Here is a 19,433-nt window from a genome sequence, read left to right on the forward strand (position 1 = left end):
ACGCGGCAAATGCCCGTACAAGCGAGGAAGTTGGGAATTGCGGCCAAGGGCATATGGTCTTTTATCTACATTATTTTAAATACATATAGTACTATTTATATCTTCCCAGGAATATCTCTATATACAAATGTTCCTGGAATACAAATACCGCCCATTACTATAGTCCGAGATCTGCCTCGGTCGCCCAAGGCGGAAAGTACATGCATTCGCCACCGAGATTTCACCGCAAAGGGCGACTCTGTGTGATATACTGTGAGAAGTTCAAAGAATACAGAGAATGCAACAGTAATGATGATTCTATTGTCTGTATCTAACGAAATAACAATAAAAAGCAAGTGCCTGAACTACGAAGTAACGTTAAGCAACTGTAGAATGTAGACCGATCGGTTATGTAACAATCGGCAAACCCCGACCTCGGTATCTCCACTCCGGCCACATGCGACTTTTCCGCCTCCTCTCGTCTCCCCCCGGATTCTCAACACTCCATATCTGATCTAGATCTCGATGCAAGTTCGCTGAAAACAAACTCATGGCGACGGCTTCGCCACCAAAACCGTGGGAGAGAGCGGGCGCCGGTAAGTGCAGATCAGATCCTGATCGTGATCGCCACCCAGCCAGCGCGATCCATCTCCCCAACCAAACAGTCATACTAACTACTCCTCCTCTTTCAGCAGGAAACACACTATCAACAGCGCCAACCGCTGGCAGCCCAGCTGCCTCAACAGCGATGACTTCAACAGCCAACCCCGCAACGGCAACGTCCACCGCACCCGACCTCCCATCACGACCCAGCACCCTCAACTCCGTGGTAAACAACACCGCCTCAAACTACTCACCCTATGGGGCCTCACGGCTAGGTACCGGCGCCTACGGATCAGGATACGGCGGCATGGGCGGCTACTCTTCGCCGTACTCCCGCTTCGGCTCCATGGGCGGCATGGGCTCCATGTACGGTGGCTATGGCGGCTACGGAAGTAGTATGTATGGCGGCATGGGTGGCATGGGTGGTATGGGTATGGGAGGGATGTACGGTGGCATGCCAGGGCAGGATCCCAATGATCCTAATAGTTTGACGAACTCGTTTGGGCAGAGCACCCAGGCGACCTTCCACATGATCGAGAGTATCGTCGGTGCGTTTGGGGGCTTTGCTCAGATGCTGGAGAGCACTTATATGGCTACTCACAGTTCATTCTTCGGTGAGTTCTTCGTTGTTTGGGGATATATGTATTGGGGCGCTTGCTGACGCATTTCTGTAGCGATGGTCTCGGTCGCAGAGCAGTTTGGAAACCTGCGCAACACCCTCGGCTCGGCCTTGGGTATTTTCACTATCATTCGGTGGTTCAGGACTTTGATCGCTAAGCTGACTGGTCGTCCTCCACCCGCTGATGCTACGTCTTTGACTCCTGCTGCTTTTGCGGCTTTCATGGGTGGACGGGCAGCAACTACTCTTCCTGATGGCTCCCCGGCTCCAGCCAAGCCATCGAAGAAGCCCTTCTTCATGTTCTTGATTGCCGTGTTTGGTCTTCCCTATCTGATGGGCAAGCTCATCAAGGCACTGGCGCGGTCCCAGGAAGAGGAGGCCCGTCGCCGCCAACAGCTGGTCGGCCCCAACGGCGAGCCAGGCTCGGCATCCCTCGACCCGTCCAAGCTGGACTTCTGCCGTCTCCTCTACGACTACACTCCTGAGACACAGGAGAGCAACGGGATCGACCTTGCTGTGAAGAAGGGCGACATCGTCGCCGTCCTCAGCAAGTCCGACCCTATGGGCAATGCCTCGGAGTGGTGGCGCTGCCGCGCCCGCGACGGGCGCGTCGGCTACCTTCCCGGTCCATATCTGGAGACCATCCAACGCCGACCCAATCAGCAAGCCATTACTGCCGGTAGTGAACCCGGTACTCGCACCACCTCACTGAAGGGCGAGGCCACTGATGCCCGCACACAGAGTCTATCCTCGCTGTCTAAGCCGGAGCAGAAGCCTGCGCTGAATGGCAAGATGGGTGATATCTCCCCTGAAAGCTTCCAAAAGAGCACTTTCTACTCGTGAACACCATAGACGTTGTCTGATGCCTGGTTTTGGTTTTCTCTTGTTCTGTTCTTTGACATGCTAGACGGTTGCAGGATATGATTTTGGCCAAAAGCTCCCCTCCCCTCCCTATCTCCTTCTACCCACACTACACCTTTGCTCATTCTTATATATCCCTACGAGCGTGCGACTGGAGGCTTTCTCCTTATGATCTGCTGTGCAGGAACCCATGGCCGCAGTTCTTCTCTGTCCAGTATCTTGCTCTTCCTCTTATCCCCAGGATTGAGTGGACCTGGGCAGTTTACGGCTTTTATTCCTACTCTTCGTATTTCTTTTTCTCTTTCTTTTTTTTTCCGTCTTTTTCTCTTATTATTATCTCTTGGATTGGATTCATTTTAGCGACGGTCTCTCTGGTCCCATTTGGATTTATGTATTTAACAATTTGCAATGCAATGCATGGTACATGATAATACTTGTATCCAAGACGCTGTAAATCGTAGAGTAAACCAACTTCACTCAACCCTTAGTCCTTAACCCTCGGCCCGATACGTATCTTCATGTTACTGTACAGTAATCATCCCGTCCATATCCACAGTGGGCCAAACGGCCCTACCGTTCCGCGTCCCCACACAGAACCAGAAATCCAAAGTCCCGAGTCCAAAAGTCCAAAATTGACACGTCGAATATCAAAATATCAATATAGCATAGCAATATCAAACCCTGGTCTACGCCATCTTTGATATCACAGACAGTTACTCAATTTGATTAAACCATGCAATGCAAATTCCCCGTATTCATGTACGTGTACAGTAGAGGTAACTTATGTCCCACTCGCCTTTACTTTACTGTAACTCGTTCTGTATAGTATACTAGTACACTAGATCACTAAAGTAGAGTAATCACCGGCCCAAGCCCCCTCTCGCCCATTTACCCCTGTATCTCGTATCCTGTGCCCTATCTCCAAGTCCATGTCCATGTGCATATCCATATCCATATCCATGTTATGTTACATGCATTTCTTTTCACAATCCAGTACAAACCTTGGACCCAAATCCCAAGAGCAAAGTCCCAATCCCAGAAGTGGCAGGCTGCGTCTACAGTACATACAGTATGTCACCTCACATCCTCCAGTCCGGATTAGAATCTTGGATGGGAGAGGCTTCTGGTGTTCCGGTGGTGTGGTGCTGGTGCTAGTCTTGATTGAAATTTGGGTTAGGCTCTTGGTTTGTCGTTTTCCGGGGTCTGATTGGCTGGGCTTGGCTGGATAGGGGTTCTGTGGATTATTGTGAGTTGTAGGTAGGTAGTCGGTAGTAGGAAGGTATCTTCTCTACGTTTCTATGTCATCTTATAAGTTACTATATTTGGCTACGCAGTTAGAAAGACGTTCATCTTTGACTTCAAGGAAGAATGGACTGGAATGTGTGGTAATAAAGAGCTCTCAATCACAAATACACCCACTTATTCTAGGCTACAAGAATCTACCTATAGTTATACGCAGTGCTGTTCGTCACACGATGAATCCCTGGAGGTACCCAGTCTGGGTAGAGTTGAGTCAGTACTCCTCTCCCCTCCTACTTGACATCAATCTGAAATAAGGAATGGGACAGATGATTACTGACTACTGTGGATGCCTCCCTCTCCGTCACCCTCTTCATCCCGGATCTGCTGTCACCGGACTCTCCACTCCTCGGTCGAAGGGGGATTTGTAACGCACCGTAGCGTAGACTCTCCTCTACCTCGGATGGATGGCCCGGGGTTATGTCCTTTTGACGGTTGGGTTTGTGTTGTTATGTTCCCTTAGTGGGCGTGTAGGGTATCTTTGTGATGAGGTGGCGGAGGGTTACTGTATGGTTCGGGGAGGATTCAGGTCGTTCGGTGTGGGCGTGGGAGTTCGGAGTGTTCGTCCGGTGGGGGGCCACGGAGGATTGTACTGTAGTAACTCCCAAGGGGGTGGATGTGGGTGCAAATGGAGAACGGAGAGTATATGTCTCAGGAGGGTGAAACGAGGATCGGTTGAGCGGGATGAGTATAGAATCGGGTAGGATGTAGAGTAGAGTCGAGGCCAGGGACATCCGGTCGTCGAGAAGGTAGACATCTTCTCTTCCCTTCTGCCTTTCTCCCTCCTCTCTCTCTCGCTCTCGTTACTTGCAAGTCAGGATACTCAGAATCATAGAAGCCATAACGTATATGCATAGATCGCCATCACCATTACCATCACCATTACCATCACCAATCTAAAGAGAATCATCCACAATGAGAACGCCCATGCTATGACTTTTCCTCGCCTGGCCTATGTCTGAAGAATGAAACAATGAAATGCAAACTCCTCCAACGATGAAAGTAGAACAAGATTCATGTACATAAAAGAAGAGAAGGTCAAACACCAAAGAAGAGTGGGAAGGAGATCATGAAGGAAAAAGGGAACAAGACGGGCTCACACGCTGAAATGGGAAAGACAAGCATCATAAGAAAGGAAAGGAAAGAAAGCAAGCAAGCTGAAGAACAGGAGGTCAATGAAGAAAGAAAGAAACAAACAAAGAAACCAAATTCACATCCCCAAGCCCTCATGATGAGGGATCTCCTGATTAGGATCCCCCTCCCTAGCCCACTTCGACATAGTCTGCGTAAGCGTGTAATCCAATCCTTGCAACCTCGTCTGGAACGACTCGATAGTATTCCAGTCAGGCGGATGGACATCCACTTCACCGGGTGCGTCTTCCAAATCCCTAGAAGCGGAAGCCGCATGACCTGGTACGGGCGCAGGAGCGGGAGCAGCAGCCGGGATAGACACAGACACAGGTGCAGCGTGCTGCTGCAAAGGTTGATGATGCTGATGCAAAGACTGATGCGAATGGGACTGCGAGTGCGAATGCGGATGCGGCAAAGAAAGAGGAACATGACCAGAAGCATGCGATGCGTGAGATCCATGAGATCCATGACTGACATGCGAACCATGCGAACCATGACTGACATGCGACGAACCATGGCTACTATGCGAGATATGATTACCCACGCCGATGGCAGTGCCAGCACCAATACCAACGCCAGCATTGTGGTGATAGAAGCCATGCTGGCCGTGGCTCTGTGCATGGCTCTGTCCATGTCCATGACTCTGCGCATGGCCATGACCATGCCCATGACGGGGCATAGTCAACGGCATAGCAGGGTCGTCGTCAATGATCAGGTCCGGGATGGATTCGAGGTGGTTGGGGTCTAGAGATAGATATCGGGCATCAATATCATTCGGCATGACGCTCATCCTGGAGTCCGAGCTGGAATTACCGTATGAGCCGAGTGGGAACGAGGGCATCTCTCTTGGTGAATGCATTTCTGGGAGTGGGGAGATGGGTGTTGTGGCGCTTGATTCTTCTGCTGGTTCCGGAGTGTAGCAAGTCATGTCGGAGGGGGTTTCTGTTTAGTTAGTATTGTAAACTGTGTACTGTCTAGATGTGGGTACTACTCTATACTATACTATATCTAGTATAGTATAGCATGGTGAAGTATAGTATAGTAGCGTAGTGATACTCACGAGGTTCAGGGCTTTGAGGCTCTGTTTCCGCTTCCTTTCGGTTCGTGTCCCAAGATGTACCGTAGCGACGTACAAAGCGAGCGATACGCTTAGGGTCGACGTTCTGGCCATTCACCCGGAAAGCAGTCTGCTTCCCCTGGGCGGCACGTTTCTGTTGCTTGCGAAGCATGATGTGAACCTCTTTGGCCTTGATATTCTTCCGGACATGCCACGCCGCGAGACGATCTTTGTATTGTTTTTCTCTGATTCACGTGTTAGGCGATACTTGATCTATAAGAGTTGAAAAGAAAAGCAAAACCGAGAGAGAAAAGAAAAAAAGATGGTATTACGAGGCATAGAACTTGTAATCGCGCTCCATGATGCGTTTCACATCGCGCAGTTTCAGCTGGTCATTTCGGTAGAGTTGTTCGATAGTTTCGCGATATTCATGCCAGTCGTCCGATCGACGAGGACGAAAGACATTCGGAGGGGGAGAGAAGGGCTTGTCCATAGTGGAATATCTAGAGAAGAGAGTTTCATAGAGAAAAGCCGTTAAAGAGTAATAAGGAATGTTATAAAAAGAAATATGACGGGGGCCAGGAATCCCTCTTCTCTTTACGGCGACGTGCGCGCGGACGCACGACCCCCTGCTTCCCCGGCCAAATCAGCGTGTTAGTTGGGGATCCATCGAGGTAGGCAACTTGTCACGGTCAATCGAGGGTCGTTGCTCTGGAGAATATCTCCGGGCCTTATTATGGAGTCAGATATAGGGTAGTCGGATCGAATATTGGGTTTTGCTTTTATTATTATCTCTCTTTATATTTACATTTTACGCTCTTTTTTCCTTTCTTTTTTTGTAGAGTGGAGAATACGTACTTTTGCCTATACAAGCTAAGCGAACTATTACATGCAGAGCACTGGCCGCAAATTGGGTGCATTTCCGGCTGCCTCACAAGTACAACAAGTCACGGTAGATTAAAAAGTAATTACAATCGTAGATCCAACAAAACACCGGGAGCGGCCCGAAACTTCCTTGACAGCTCTTTTGTCGAGTCTAAAATGCCAGCCATGTGGATCAGCCACTGAGACTCCTGCCGTATTAGGAATAAGTAGAAAGTATGAATGCCACCGTACATACAGTAGTCTCAACGTGCCAGATCTGAAGCAAGGAGTAACCGTTAGACCGTTATACGTTCTACGGTCTACGTTATGTGGCGATCAAGGGGTCCGCGTGAGGGCTCGGACCGTGCAGTGTGGCCGGCCGAAAGGCCCTGACACTTGGCCCATCGTACGATCTTAGGTCCGTGCTATGGTACTTTCATATATTGTTTCCTTATATGCCGTATTCTTTGTACTTCCCCCTCTGAAACAGAGAGAATATACCCCGGGCCACACCCCCTGGTAGTCCAGTTCCCAAGGGCTAGAACACTACTCGAGTACGAGGAGATCATGCAGTGATCTACTCGGGGAGCTGAAGTCCAGTCCCCGAGTAAGCAGACACCGAACCTTAAGGCAAGAATCAGTCGGGTACCCGACTAGTCCTTGAACAGTTAGGATCTGAGGGCAAGAATGCGGGGGGTACTTTGTGCTATCTGCCAGCGTTTCCCTGTACATTTATTCTAAGGCCCCTTCCCGCCTTTCGCGCGGTAACGGGGATGTCTGCCGTGTTCATGCTTATAGGTCCACCGTGGATCGTTCACCGGCTCGGATCGCATGCAGGTACTAGGATGTCGCGGGATCAATCGTGGCGGCGTAACGACTCTGCAGTACGTGTGGGTTCTCTTCCGGATCTGTGCCCAGGAAAATGGATGTGAGTTAGAGGTCTGTTCCGAGTCCACGCGCAGTACCTGCACGCAGCCGACAAATGTCAAGGAGGGCATTGGTGGAGGCGCGCATGGGTCGATCCAGCCATTCGGTCGCAGCCCAATGAGGCCCCGGGATGCACTGGGTGATACACCCAGTCTTAGGCATGTCATTCCCATTCCATCTACAGCTTATCCCCAAAGTACGAGAGGGAAGGGAGGCGCAGTACTGTGGTTTTTAGGATCTGCGCGATTTTCCGGCTATGACTGGCATTTGGATCGTCTGCAGCCTCACCTTTTTTTGCAGCCTTTGTTTCATCTTGGCGGAGTCGCCTGTCGGGCTTGATCGGCGGCTGCCACAGCTGCAGCTGCGACAGCTGCCGAGTTGGAGCCCGTGCTCGCCAGGTTGCTAGCGTGCGCAAGAAGGAACTTGCAGCAGGTCAGCGTGTACTTGCAGGCACGAGTCCATGTCTCGTCATTCTGATTGAAGCCCAACTTGATGCTGGCATCACCAATGCGATCCCGTTTGATCTCATAGGGTAATTTCAACCCTGGTGCACTGGTGCTGGTCTGGCCCCGGCGTGGCGATACCACGGGCGCAGGGGTCTTCTCGACGAACCTCCCCAGCTGGCGTAGACACTCAAGGAACGCCACCATGCCCGCATCAAAGCGACGGTGCAGCCAGGGTAGATTCAGCGGCAAGTCTCCTGACGAGAAAAGGTCCAGTTGAGTAACCTTGGCTGTAGCTCCCTCGACGGGCTGCCCAGATGGTTGGGCCGGGTATTCGATTTTGTCGATCCGTGAATTGGACCCCAAGGGTCTGAGGCGATATCCCTGGAACTGAAATCCTAGTTTTTCAGCCATCGTGGCAAGAAGCAGCGCCGTTTGTCCCCACGCAGCATTGATCTCAGGCCAGTCAACGGAAGGGTTGGCCAGCCGGCCGAGGCGTAGCCCATTGATAGTACCGAAATATCCATCGTGACCAATGCAAAACGCGTCATTGTAGACATTAGTCCTTTGCAGTCGTTCAAGCTGCTGCGAGTCGTGATCATAGCGCATATTAAGTGCATCCCGTTCGTTTTGAAACTCGGTCAGCGTCAAGGCAAAAGCGTTGCGGTCTCGCCAAAAGTTCTCCTCCTCCACATCCAGCTGTCGCGATTCGATTTCGAGACTAGCAATCTCCCCGTCTAGTCCGGCCTTTTCCTTTTCCAGAGCCACTAGCTCGGCGAATGCAGCCCGCTCCGCTTCAACGCTCTCATTCAACGATTTCTCGGCCGCCTGCACCTCCTCCGCGGTCGGAACCGACGTATTCAAGTTCCTCAGGAATGAAATGTATGCATCCCGCTCCTTAGTAGCCCCAGTCAACCGTTTCTGCAGTCCCTCCACGAGCAGGTCCGTACATTCCACGCAGATAGGATGGTCGATATCAGAACGAGCCGAGACAATCTCAAACAACCGGGTTGCCTTCTCCACCTGATCCACGAATGATTCATTCTCTTGACTGGCAGGTTGGGCAGGTGTGCGGTTTCCCTTACTCCGGGTGTTCTCGACAGGCGGCACGACTTGAGACTCGGTCAGCATGACGAATGACATGTTGCCGCTATCGCCTCGAGGGATCGCCGGGGGTCCTCCGCGGGGAGCGGGAATAGACCGCCGATAAACTGGCGGCGTAGCATGTTTGGATGTTTGATCGTAGTGTCCGCGTCGGTCGGGTGGATAGGAGGACTTTGAGGCAGCTCCATCTGATAGTGTTTTGCCTGTAGAGTCTACACTTGGTCAGCGACGTCAAGTAGAGCCAGGGTATACACTTACTGACAAGTAGATCAAAGGCAGCTGGGTTGAGAGACTCTAATGAGCCATCCAGCTTGAGTGGTGTGCGACACTTCTGGCAGTACATCATGTCGGGGTGTGGGGAGGTGAAGTTGGGGAGCGGAACGTCATTTGTTTTTGACCTGCCGCATTTTGTTTGTCGCGCTTCGAGCTACATTACCTGTCCAACATTGCCTCTCTACTTTAATTATGCCATCTTCTTCATTATCCGACCTAACCTAAGCTCCTCTCGCCACCAGTGATTCCGGGCGCAAACATGTACTCCGCGCCAGACATCGACCGACCAGCGAAGAGACCGCGCCTGTCATACACCCCTGACGATTCAGAAGACGTCCCCGAGGAATTCGACCTCCCGGCTGCACGCGCGCAAAATGACTCACGGCTCAAATCTCTGTTCGAAGGCATCTTCGCCAAGTACAGCCAGGACTTTACCGACGTGGGCGATGAGATCGACCTGCAGAGTGGGAAACTGGTGGTAGACAACGGACATCTGCTGGGGATGCAGAGCGAACGTGACACAGGGGGTCAATTTTCATGGCTTCAGGCTGGCGACGAGTCGGATGACGCTCTAGACGGTGATGAAGGCGCAGAGGGAGATGAAGAAGGCCATGAATACGCAGTCTCTCACGGCGATGATTTGCTGAACGATCAACATGAAACATCAATTATAAGCTCAGGCATAGAGGAGACCAACGCGGCCTCCTCAGACTTCGTGTTTACCTACAAAGCGTCCGGGGCTTCAGGGCTCAGTCCAATGGTGAAGAGCGAAAAAGCCGCCCAGTTGAACACAGCACCCAAGCCTCAAGATCCCATCTGGCAGGTCCCTGACTTGCCGCAAACCTACGCAACGCCCACCACTGGCCCCAGCGGCCGCAAAGTCAACATCGCCTTCTCCCCACAGATCGGATCTGCCAGGTCTCCATCTCCACCAGGGAGTGGCTCGATCTGGGCCATTGCCAAACGCGGCAGACCACGAACCGAGGGGAAACCCAAGGCGACGCCAAGTCAGCGCCAGCCACGTGGGAAGCGGAAATACCACTCAAGTCCACTGACATCTGACTGGTCCTTTGCAAAGATACCGGACGGTGATGAATCCGATGACCCTCTGCAAGAGAAGGATTGGGCGTCACCCTCACCATCGAAAATGCGGAATATCCGCGGGAAACGCATACAGGTGCCGGACAAACGTGGCGGCCGTTCATCTACTCGGCCTGAGCATGCGCCTTCAAAGCAGCCAGATCGTATAAACGAAACCGACGACGGAGAGGGGCACGATGGCCATGGCCAATCGCCACAAACAAATATCGAAAAGGAGGGGTCATTGGATACTATATTACAAAACGATGATTTAGTTCTCAAACCCAGCCAAGCTGCATCAGTCCACTCCGTTCAAGATACGCCAAGCAAAAGGCGAGTCATAACACCCGACGAAGCAAAGTTGATCGTGTCAATGATGCACAAGGAAGGCAAGAAAGTGAAGGATGTGGTTCAACGTCTTCCAAATTGCGCCAACCGGACTATCCTGAATTGGTATTACTACCATTGGACTTGTCGTCTGGAAAATCCGCCTCACCTTTCGGGCCCCTGGTCGCAGGGCGAACTTGCAGCTTTAGGTCGTCTGAGCAGCCAATCGGGTCTCTCTTGGGCTGAAATCAGAGATGAGTTTCACAATCGCTCACTCAATGAGATTGAGTTTCATATGCTTCGTCTTTCTGTCGATGGACCCGCTCCGGGAGACGTGGACGCGCAAGAGGGACAGGGAGAGCCGGAAGAGGGACCCGAAGTGTTTCCTTCGATTGAACAGATTGGAAATGGCGCAGCTGAAAGCCCCACTGGTGCAAAGGTACCATGCGTGGAAGAAGCGGGAGAACAGACAATTAAGGAAGAGAGCGAGGGGAATCCAATCATTTGAGCCAGTCGGATATGACGCAGAGGATGTGATGAAAGAGGAAAGTGATGCAGATCCTGAATTCCCTCATTCACATGCCACACAGCGCATCGTGTTATACTCAGACAGACGGGTTTCCATGGAAGATGAACGCATGGAACAGCAGAACCCCGATACAGAACCTGAATTATTTATCCCAGAAGCCGGGCACGCAGAAGAGGAAGAATCAATGCTTCTGTATATCCTGGCACTACCCAAAATGGGTCTGAAAAGCCACAGACAAGACGTCTACTCCCCAGCGCTTACTGGGTATCTATATGAACACAGCGATTCAAGGCAAGTGAACGATGCTAATGGAGCATTAGTTATCGATTGACCGCTAGTTACCAAATATCATACCCCCAATGCTATATCAGCTATTCAAAATCCTCGTCTCGTGCATTCATAACATCCTCAAGTCTCGTATCAACAGCCCCGCCAACATCACCAGCCTTAGCCCAGAATCGAGACAAATGCCGCGAGCCAGAGTCAGAAAGCACCGTGACGATCCTGTGGCCTGGTCCCAGCTTCCTGGCTGTCTTGACTGCAGCAATACCTAGAACCCTGTATTAGTATCAAGAAAAAAATATCCCCCGGAAAATGAATAGACTTACAGTTCACCGCACTACTACTCCCAATAAAAATCCCATCCTTCTCAACAAGCCAACGCGCCATAGCCAAAGCCTGCGCATCAGTAACCCTCACCGCATCATCAACAAGCTCCTTCCCAGCCTCAAAGTTCGCCGTAACACGATTAATTCCAATCCCTTCAACAATAGTATCAACCTGTCGTCTCCGCCTCGTCCCCTCCCGCTCCTTCAGATCAAACATCACACCGTAAACAACCCGATTAAATAGCCCACTGCCCTGCGGATCAGCAAGTACAACCGTAAGCTTAGGCAATAGAGGTTTCAAGAACCTCGCCACGCCAGAAATCGTCCCGCCTGTCCCGGCGCCCGCTACGAAGGCGTCAAGTCGGCCGCCGCATTGAGCGTATAACTCTGGGCCTGTGCCCTCGTAGTGGGCGCGCCAGTTGGCTTCGTTCTCAAATTGATCGGCGAAGAACCCTCGTCCGCGAGTCATGCTCTCGTCTGGCTCCGGGAGATCGGCTTTCTCTTCAGCTGATGGTGGTGTAGATGCAGTGGGGATGCCGGATGAGGCCGTGTGCGTCTTTGCTAGTGCTCGTGCGCGATTGACGAAATTGTCTTTTTCGACGATCGGTGCTGGGGGGACCCTGTCGACGATTGCCCCTAGCTTTAGGAGCAGGTTTGATTTTTCAATTGCCTGGTCTGAGGGCATGCAGCTGGTTCCGGGTTAGTTTGGGTTCTGTGGGTTGGATGCTGGGTGCATACATATGTGCAAGGTAGCCCTTTGCGCGGGCTAGAGTTGCTAGTGAGATTCCGGTCGATCCTGATGTTCCTTCGTAAATTGTGTCGCCTGAATGTGGCGTCAGGATTCCTTGTTCTTCGGCCTGGTTGAGGTTAGTAAATCGGAGCCGGTGGAAAGAGGTGCTGAATATGGCGTGTTCAACATACAATCTCAATCATGCTTAATGCGACTCGGTCTTTGGAGCTCTGACCGGCGCCATTCAAAAACTGCATAGCTTGTCAGTTATGTTCCTTGAAGCTATATCAAGTGCACATACCTCTGCCTTAGCCAGAATCTCACATCCTGTCTCGTCCGACAATGACTTGATTCGTAAAAGAGGCGTGTTTCCAATGCAGCCCTCAATGCCTTCAACAATGGTTGGTGGTCCAGGCCGGGCGACTAGGTCATCTGTTCGTGGTTGCTCTGTCGCATGTTCATCTTGCTTTGGTCGTGATAATTCTTTATATGTGAGAGCTAAGCAGATTCCAGCCACAAAGGCTGTGCCAATATATGCTGTGGAATGGTCGGGCATTGTGTTCAAGGCTTTCTGTGCTCGACAGACGTGCGCGTAGGAGATATGAAGCTCGGACCACCTGAATTCTTCGATGAGAAGTTCAAACAGACATTGCGCTGGGGTAAATAGCGTGAAAGGTGCAAATAAACCGATTCAATCTACAAATCAATGGACTCATGAATCACAAGCGCAAGACCCAACCTTGGGAATTGAAGCTCAACCTTGCCTCACGTGCTACTCTGCCTCAGGCCACCACAGCTAGTTCTCCAAACGTTCTCCATCCCCAGAACATCAGCTCTTCAGTCACAATGGACTCGCCAGTCCTCACCCAGCTGTTCCGACAGCTTTTCCGCCACCCAGCATGTCAATCATTAAGGCGACAGCCATATTCTCTCACCCGACCCCAGACCCGAACATTTCTCTCCCGGCGCACTCCCACCAAGCGCAAAACGCAAGATGACGCTTTACTCTGGACAAAACGGGGTGATTACCCCAAGAACATTGATGAGGAGTACCGGACATATCCACAAGTTACAGCGAAGGAGCTACGGAGTCGACGCGAGCGGCCGCGGCAGGTTAAGATGCTGACACGCGAGTTCATCGACGGTAAGTTCGGCGGGCGAACATGCGCAACGACATCTGACATGGTGATTTCAGACAGCCTCTACAATCCTCATTATGGGTACTTCTCCAAACACGCAACCATTTTCAGTCCCGGCGAACCGTTCAATTTCAACGCCATCGAGGACGGGCCTGCCTTCCACAAACTTTTAGGCCAGCGGTACACGGAGTTCGAAGACTTGCTAGATGAGACGAATCCAGATATCGCCCGGCAGTTATGGCACACACCCACCGAGCTGTTTCGGCCGTACTACGGCGAGACCATTGCGCGGTATCTAGTGTCGAACTACAAGTTGACCCTGTATCCATACCACGACCTGATCATCTACGAGATGGGTGCAGGAAACGGAACAATGATGTTGAACATCCTCGATTTCATCCGTGACACAGACCACGAGGTGTACCAGCGAACAAAGTTCAAGATTATTGAGATCTCGCCCGCGCTAGCAGATCTCCAGTACAAGACCTTGACCGACAAGCTCACAGCCAAGGGCCACCGGGATCGTGTGGAGATTGTCAACCGGTCAATCTTCGACTGGGACACATACGTCCACTCGCCATGCTTCTTCCTAGCCCTTGAAGTCTTCGATAACTTCAGCCACGACGCCATCCGCTACAACCAAAGCACCGAGATGCCCCAGCAGGGCGGTGTGCTAATCGATGCTGATGGCGAGTTTCACGAGTACTATAACAACCAGCTGGACCCTGTCGCTGCTCGCTTCCTGCGCGTACGCCAAGCTGCTGCCCGTCGACCTTTCCCGAGTCCTTTGGGCCCATCTCTTCTCCGTGGCCTCCGCTCTGCCGCGCCATTTAGCAAGGAATATACCCAGCCGGAGTATATCCCCACTCGCCTGATGCAGTTCTTCGATGTTTTGAACCAGTATTTCCCGGCTCATCGCCTGGTCTCCAGTGATTTTAATTCTTTGCCGGATGCCGTACCTGGTATCAACGCACCTGTCGTGCAAACTCGGTACCAGCGGCAGACGGTGCCAGTGACTACTCCTTTTGTATGTTGTTCCTTTCTATGAGTATTTTGGATTCAGCTAACCATTATCTACAGGTCCACCAAGGCTACTTTGATATCTTCTTCCCCACGGACTTCAATGTCATTGAGGATATGTACCGTGCTGTGACGGGCAAGTTGACTCAGGTTACCAGCCATGAGGAGTTTGTGCATCGCTGGGCTTACATTGAGGATACGGAGACGCGTAATGGGGAGAACCCGTTGCTGAGCTGGTATAAGAATGCTAGCATGTTGATGACTGTGTAGATAGGGTAGCAATACCAATTACCAATGCCATGGATGTCATGAGTCTCAACCAAGTAATACATAGAAGAATAAGAACGGAAGGTGGCCGGTTCCCTAAGGAAAGCGAGTGTCTGAATATTTATAGACTTTTAGGCTCAACTGCCAACATATCCAGTATCCATCGTCTATCATTTCCCTCTGTGCACACTGGCTAATGAGTACTGAGACACGGTCCACCGGACATGTTGGTGCATCATCGTAGGCCTGCCCCCGAATGATCCGAGAATTACGCGCTTAATCACTACTATATTGATGATCAACATAGAATAGCCTTCAATGTATATGGCCAGTGCGGGCAACTTCGCGGCGATCTACAGTAAAGAAATAAGGAAGAAGGTGGGCTTAGGCGAATGGTACTGTACTTTAGCCCTTAGTACAGAGTTTGGGGACAGCATCCATATAAAAACGCATATCTGGGTTGATCTTGAAGACTTGCTGATTTTTGATCGATCATACTTGAACCATTCTATGTACGATGTAGGCCCTCGTTGTGTTCTCCGCATTTTGCGTGTCTCGAACAACAGCTTGAGCTTATATCCAACCGAAAAAGTACATTATGATTCATTATAAGTTATTCAACTACATGCTAGTACTTCACAAAACGTTAAGAAATTAGGGGCGGACCCACGTCACCTAAAGCGAAAGAAAACCTTTCCTATAACACCTAAACTATACCGACTCTACCCTTTCTCCTTCCCTTTCTCTCTTCGCAATTTTCCGGAATTCATCATGGAAGCGAAAACCCCTTCCGGTCCTTCTCCCGGATTAGCTCAACAGGAGCATACATCAGACCACCCTCTAGGGCGTATATTAGAACCCCTCGGGTTCTATAGACATCCAATCTTGTATGCCTCCTTTTCAGACCCTTAGTGCTAGCTGCTGACCCGTGGAGGTTCACACTTTGTCTTTTCGCGTCTTTCTTTCTATTTACTTTCGTCTGTCGTCAATACTGTGATACGGATTCGTGTCGTTATTACCGGCAGAACATGACGTCTGCCTTATCGCTCTTTTTGTTCATTTATGGGATATGGCTTCAGGGCGTTAAAAAACTTGCGGCGGAAAGCAGGCAACGAGAGGAGTATGCGTTGCGAAATGAGAAAGCACCGGTTTCTGCCTCTTAAAGCAAAGAAGGGAAGAAAGACTTTAGGATTCGAGCATATATAACCCAATTTCGTCCGACATCTATAACCCAACCCAGCCCAAGACCAATGCTGGGTACCCATTGGGGCCCCAGGAAAACCCAAGTTTGTATAAAAAAGAGCTCTTGGCGTTCATAACGCTGCTAAGTCATCCAAATAAAATACTGGCTTTTACATGTGTGTTTAGGCTTCCGTTGCGCATAACCCAATTTGGGTCGTTACGCTCACATCCTAACGCTCATGTTCTTATATATATCTAAAGCGTTGCCTTCTCTTTCTTTTCCTTACACGTCTCTCCCCTCTTGCCTTCTTTTCATCGAGAATCGATGATCTACTAACACTATGTAATCTATACTGCATTCTTTAATAGTCTGAACTTTGTGACAAGTTCCATGCTCTATAATAGCCTCACCGATTTGTCGATAAGCACTTTGTACTAGAATGATCTACAGTGGGCTACTGTTTCGGAGCAAGCTACAAGGAGGCCAGCTACATAATGCAGCCGAGGGAGTTCCTGAGTTGAGCTGTGGATCTACTGTCGGAGTTAACTATAAGATCCCCAGGTGCGTCCATCATCCTCATCTTCAACAACCACAGTTTCCTAAGTCCCAATCCATCTATCAAGTGAGCGCGAGTTCCTTGCCTTTGAGCCTGTCATCTGCTAATTTAACTCCAGTCTCTATTAGCAAACATGAAGCTTTCCATGGTTACCATCGCTATGAGCGCCAGCTTGGCTCTCGCTACCCCACTCAACCGGCGCAGCGATGAGTTCACCAAGCGCGCTCTGACTGCTGAGGAGGCTGACGAGATTACCAGGCGTGCGCTAAATGCCCAGCAAATCGGGGATAAGCGTGCTTTCGCTGGCGAGGATGGTGTGTATATCACCAAGAGCGGTGCTATGGACTTCCGCTAAGACATTGATGCTGACATCACTGTGGAATAAATGCTAAGCATCTGGAATACCTCAGAAGTATAGAAAGTCCGGCTCCCGGTATCACCAGATCCTCCTGTTGTTGAATACTTTTTGTGAGAGCACCAAGGCGATATCTGAAGATGGAATGACTATTAATTAAGCAAGTTTGATGGGATTCTACCCAATCTCATAGACTAAACGTATTCCCTATACACTTAGACTCTGAAAGTTCATCATAATCATATCCAAATAGCATTGAACCAACCACATATATAGAGTAAACCCTGAACTAAATGCTTATCTCAACCCCCTCATACCCCAAGTGAGGGGAAGTATACCACCTCGGCTGACTTACATCTCTTCCAACACTCACACCAATCCAGCTATAATCCCTCTATAACCATGACCATCGACTCAGATCCAAAGGGAGAATGCCACCAGGTCCCTCCGTGGAACAACATCGTCACCCAAAAGCGCACCACCCAGCTAAACCTCATTCCCGAAACCTGGCGTCTCCCAGCCGAGGTCCTAGCAAACCCACCAGCATCAAGTATAGAAATTATCCGAGCTAGCGGTATACTCTCCACCGAGGAACTAGCGTGGACCGAAACAACAGATATCTGCAACCTAGTCTCACTCATCAAAACCAGAAGTATAACGAGCGAACAGCTCACAACAGCTTTCTGCAAGCGGGCTGCAATTTCTCAGCAGGTGAATAAATGTCTGACGGAGATTTTCTTTAAGAGGGCGCTTCAGAGAGCGAGGGATCTTGATGAGATTCTGAGGCGGACTGGTGATGTTGTTGGGCCTTTGCATGGTGTTCCTGTTTCTGTCAAGGATCGGTTTGATGTTGAGGGTGTTGATACGACTGTTGGTATGTTCTCTCTCTTCTATCATTTCTGGTTATTTGGGATTCGTTTGTTTACGTGCTAATTTGAGGATAGGATGGGTTGGTCTTACGAACAAGCCAGCTCAATCTAATAGTTCAGTGGTGCAACTGCTTGAATCTATGGGTGCGGTGCTATATGTCAAGACTAATGTGCCGCAGTCTCTCATGGTGAGCTTTACTTTATCACGTCTTCCGTGCTCCATATATCAACTTTCCATTCATTAACCCCTATTTAGATGTCAGACTCATACAACCACGTCTTCGGCCAATCCGTCAACGCATTCAACCACGCCCTAATTTCCGGCGGAAGTTCCGGCGGCGAAGGCGCCCTCGTTGGCAGTAGAGGCAGCATCTTAGGAGTCGGCACAGACATCGGTGGCTCAATCCGAGTACCATCTGCCTTGCAGGGTCTATACTCCATCTGCCCGACGACGGGTCGAGTGCCGTGGGATTGTTCCTTGTAAGTCACCAAATCATCAGTAGATAATCACTTCTAATGCATTTCTATAGCTTACACCAACACTATCTCATCCCACCCGTAGCCGGGCCGATGGCTACATCCCTCGCTACAACGGAGTATTTCATGGAAAGTCTCCTCAAGTCTGATCCATGGAATATCGACCCAGGTGCCATTCCCATTCCGTGGAGAAAGGAACTAGCAGCTCCTCCGACAAATCGTAAACTGAGACTCGGTGTCGTATTCGATGATGGCGTTGTTAAGCCGCAGCCGCCTGTGGCGAGGGCGATGCGTGAGACGGTGGATGCTTTAAGGGCTGCAGGTCATGAAGGTATACACATTAGTCTGCCGTATTCTAACTTATCTACTGAGATGCATGCTAATCCAATCCCAAGTAATCGAATGGGACACAACCCTCCACGTCCCCGCTACCAATCTATGGACGAAAGGGATTCTCGCCGACGGCGGGCAACACTGCCATAGTCTCTGTCAGATAGTAGACGAGCCTTTAATTGAAGGGATGGTAGTCGGAACGGAGAAAGATCTACTATCAATCCAAGAGCGAGAGAAGGTAAGAACCCGAACACATCAACACACAATAATCTACTAAATGTATGGATTAACCAACCCCAAAACAGCTCGAAGAAACTAAATATGCCCTCCAAACAACGTTCCTCAAGCAATGGGTTAATTCGGGCATCGACGCCCTACTCATGCCCGTCCTCCCCTGGGTAGGCTACAAGCCTAAAACGTGGGTGCGTAGTAAACAGTGGCTGGGATATACGGCGATGTGGAATTTGTTGGATTATGCTGGTGTCACTGTTCCTGTTACTAGGGCTGATCGGGGTCTTGATTCTGTCGGGGGTGGGTTGAATGCTGAGTGGGAGGGACATTCTATTCGGAATGAGTCGGATGCGTTTAATTATTTGCAGTGTGAGTGTTTGCTGGTCATATTCTGGATAAATACGTGGTTTTATGCTGACCGTGGTTCTCTTGCAGATGATATTGACCTCGTGCATGGAATGCCTATCTGTGTACAGATTGTTGGTGGTCGCTTCGGAGAGGAGAAGGCTGTTGCAGTTGGAAAGGTGGTGGATGAGTTGATGAATCCTACCCCTTTCCATTCGTAGGAT

General features: G+C 50.4%; 9 protein-coding genes across 9 annotated transcripts; 6 read left to right on the forward strand and 3 right to left on the reverse strand.

Annotated features, from left to right (window-relative positions):
* Positions 1-529: 529 nt before the first annotated feature.
* pex13 (peroxin PEX13) lies at positions 530-2,044 on the forward strand (the record flags this gene model as incomplete). Its single annotated transcript, XM_058513601.1, has 3 exons — positions 530-575; positions 672-1,196; positions 1,257-2,044. The coding sequence occupies 3 exons, from the start codon at positions 530-532 to the stop codon at positions 2,042-2,044; spliced, it is 1,359 nt and encodes a 452-aa protein (XP_058374930.1).
* A 2,527-nt stretch (positions 2,045-4,571) lies between these two features.
* On the reverse strand, positions 4,572-6,099 carry N7446_004854 (Clr5 domain-containing protein; the record flags this gene model as incomplete). Its single annotated transcript, XM_058513602.1, has 3 exons — positions 5,882-6,099; positions 5,553-5,794; positions 4,572-5,434 (listed from the first exon to the last, which is right to left on the reverse strand). Exons 1-3 carry the CDS (start codon positions 6,040-6,042, stop codon positions 4,572-4,574), a joined length of 1,266 nt encoding a protein of 421 aa, XP_058374931.1. The 5' UTR covers positions 6,043-6,099.
* Positions 6,100-7,648: 1,549 nt separating this feature from the next.
* On the reverse strand, positions 7,649-9,233 carry N7446_004855 (beclin 1; the record flags this gene model as incomplete). Its single annotated transcript, XM_058513603.1, has 2 exons — positions 7,649-9,099; positions 9,146-9,233. The coding sequence occupies 2 exons, from the start codon at positions 9,231-9,233 to the stop codon at positions 7,649-7,651; spliced, it is 1,539 nt and encodes a 512-aa protein (XP_058374932.1).
* A 186-nt stretch (positions 9,234-9,419) lies between these two features.
* N7446_004856 (Myb-like DNA-binding domain protein) lies at positions 9,420-11,075 on the forward strand (the record flags this gene model as incomplete). The annotated part of the gene is made up of 1 exon (XM_058513604.1): positions 9,420-11,075. The coding sequence occupies one exon, from the start codon at positions 9,420-9,422 to the stop codon at positions 11,073-11,075; it is 1,656 nt and encodes a 551-aa protein (XP_058374933.1).
* A 115-nt stretch (positions 11,076-11,190) lies between these two features.
* N7446_004857 (uncharacterized protein) lies at positions 11,191-11,427 on the forward strand (the record flags this gene model as incomplete). The annotated part of the gene is made up of 1 exon (XM_058513605.1): positions 11,191-11,427. One exon carries the CDS (start codon positions 11,191-11,193, stop codon positions 11,425-11,427), a length of 237 nt encoding a protein of 78 aa, XP_058374934.1.
* Positions 11,428-11,467: 40 nt separating this feature from the next.
* On the reverse strand, positions 11,468-12,990 carry N7446_004858 (putative cysteine synthase; the record flags this gene model as incomplete). Its single annotated transcript, XM_058513606.1, has 5 exons — positions 11,468-11,646; positions 11,705-12,393; positions 12,443-12,561; positions 12,626-12,685; positions 12,736-12,990. 5 exons carry the CDS (start codon positions 12,988-12,990, stop codon positions 11,468-11,470), a joined length of 1,302 nt encoding a protein of 433 aa, XP_058374935.1.
* A 277-nt stretch (positions 12,991-13,267) lies between these two features.
* On the forward strand, positions 13,268-14,906 carry N7446_004859 (class I SAM-dependent methyltransferase). Its single transcript, XM_058513607.1, has 3 exons — positions 13,268-13,578; positions 13,630-14,600; positions 14,654-14,906. Exons 1-3 carry the CDS (start codon positions 13,281-13,283, stop codon positions 14,861-14,863), a joined length of 1,479 nt encoding a protein of 492 aa, XP_058374936.1. The 5' UTR covers positions 13,268-13,280; the 3' UTR covers positions 14,864-14,906.
* A 1,826-nt stretch (positions 14,907-16,732) lies between these two features.
* On the forward strand, positions 16,733-16,954 carry N7446_004860 (uncharacterized protein; the record flags this gene model as incomplete). Its single annotated transcript, XM_058513608.1, has 1 exon — positions 16,733-16,954. The coding sequence occupies one exon, from the start codon at positions 16,733-16,735 to the stop codon at positions 16,952-16,954; it is 222 nt and encodes a 73-aa protein (XP_058374937.1).
* Positions 16,955-17,356: 402 nt separating this feature from the next.
* Positions 17,357-19,430, forward strand: N7446_004861 (uncharacterized protein; the record flags this gene model as incomplete). Its single annotated transcript, XM_058513609.1, has 7 exons — positions 17,357-17,828; positions 17,899-18,011; positions 18,080-18,303; positions 18,354-18,631; positions 18,696-18,871; positions 18,939-19,233; positions 19,300-19,430. The coding sequence occupies 7 exons, from the start codon at positions 17,357-17,359 to the stop codon at positions 19,428-19,430; spliced, it is 1,689 nt and encodes a 562-aa protein (XP_058374938.1).
* Between the last annotated feature and the right edge of the window lie 3 nt (positions 19,431-19,433).

This window comes from Penicillium canescens, assembly GCF_028828765.1.
Source record: "Penicillium canescens strain IBT 15451 chromosome Unknown utg000003l_segment0_segment0, whole genome shotgun sequence".
Taxonomy (NCBI): domain Eukaryota; kingdom Fungi; phylum Ascomycota; class Eurotiomycetes; order Eurotiales; family Aspergillaceae; genus Penicillium; species Penicillium canescens.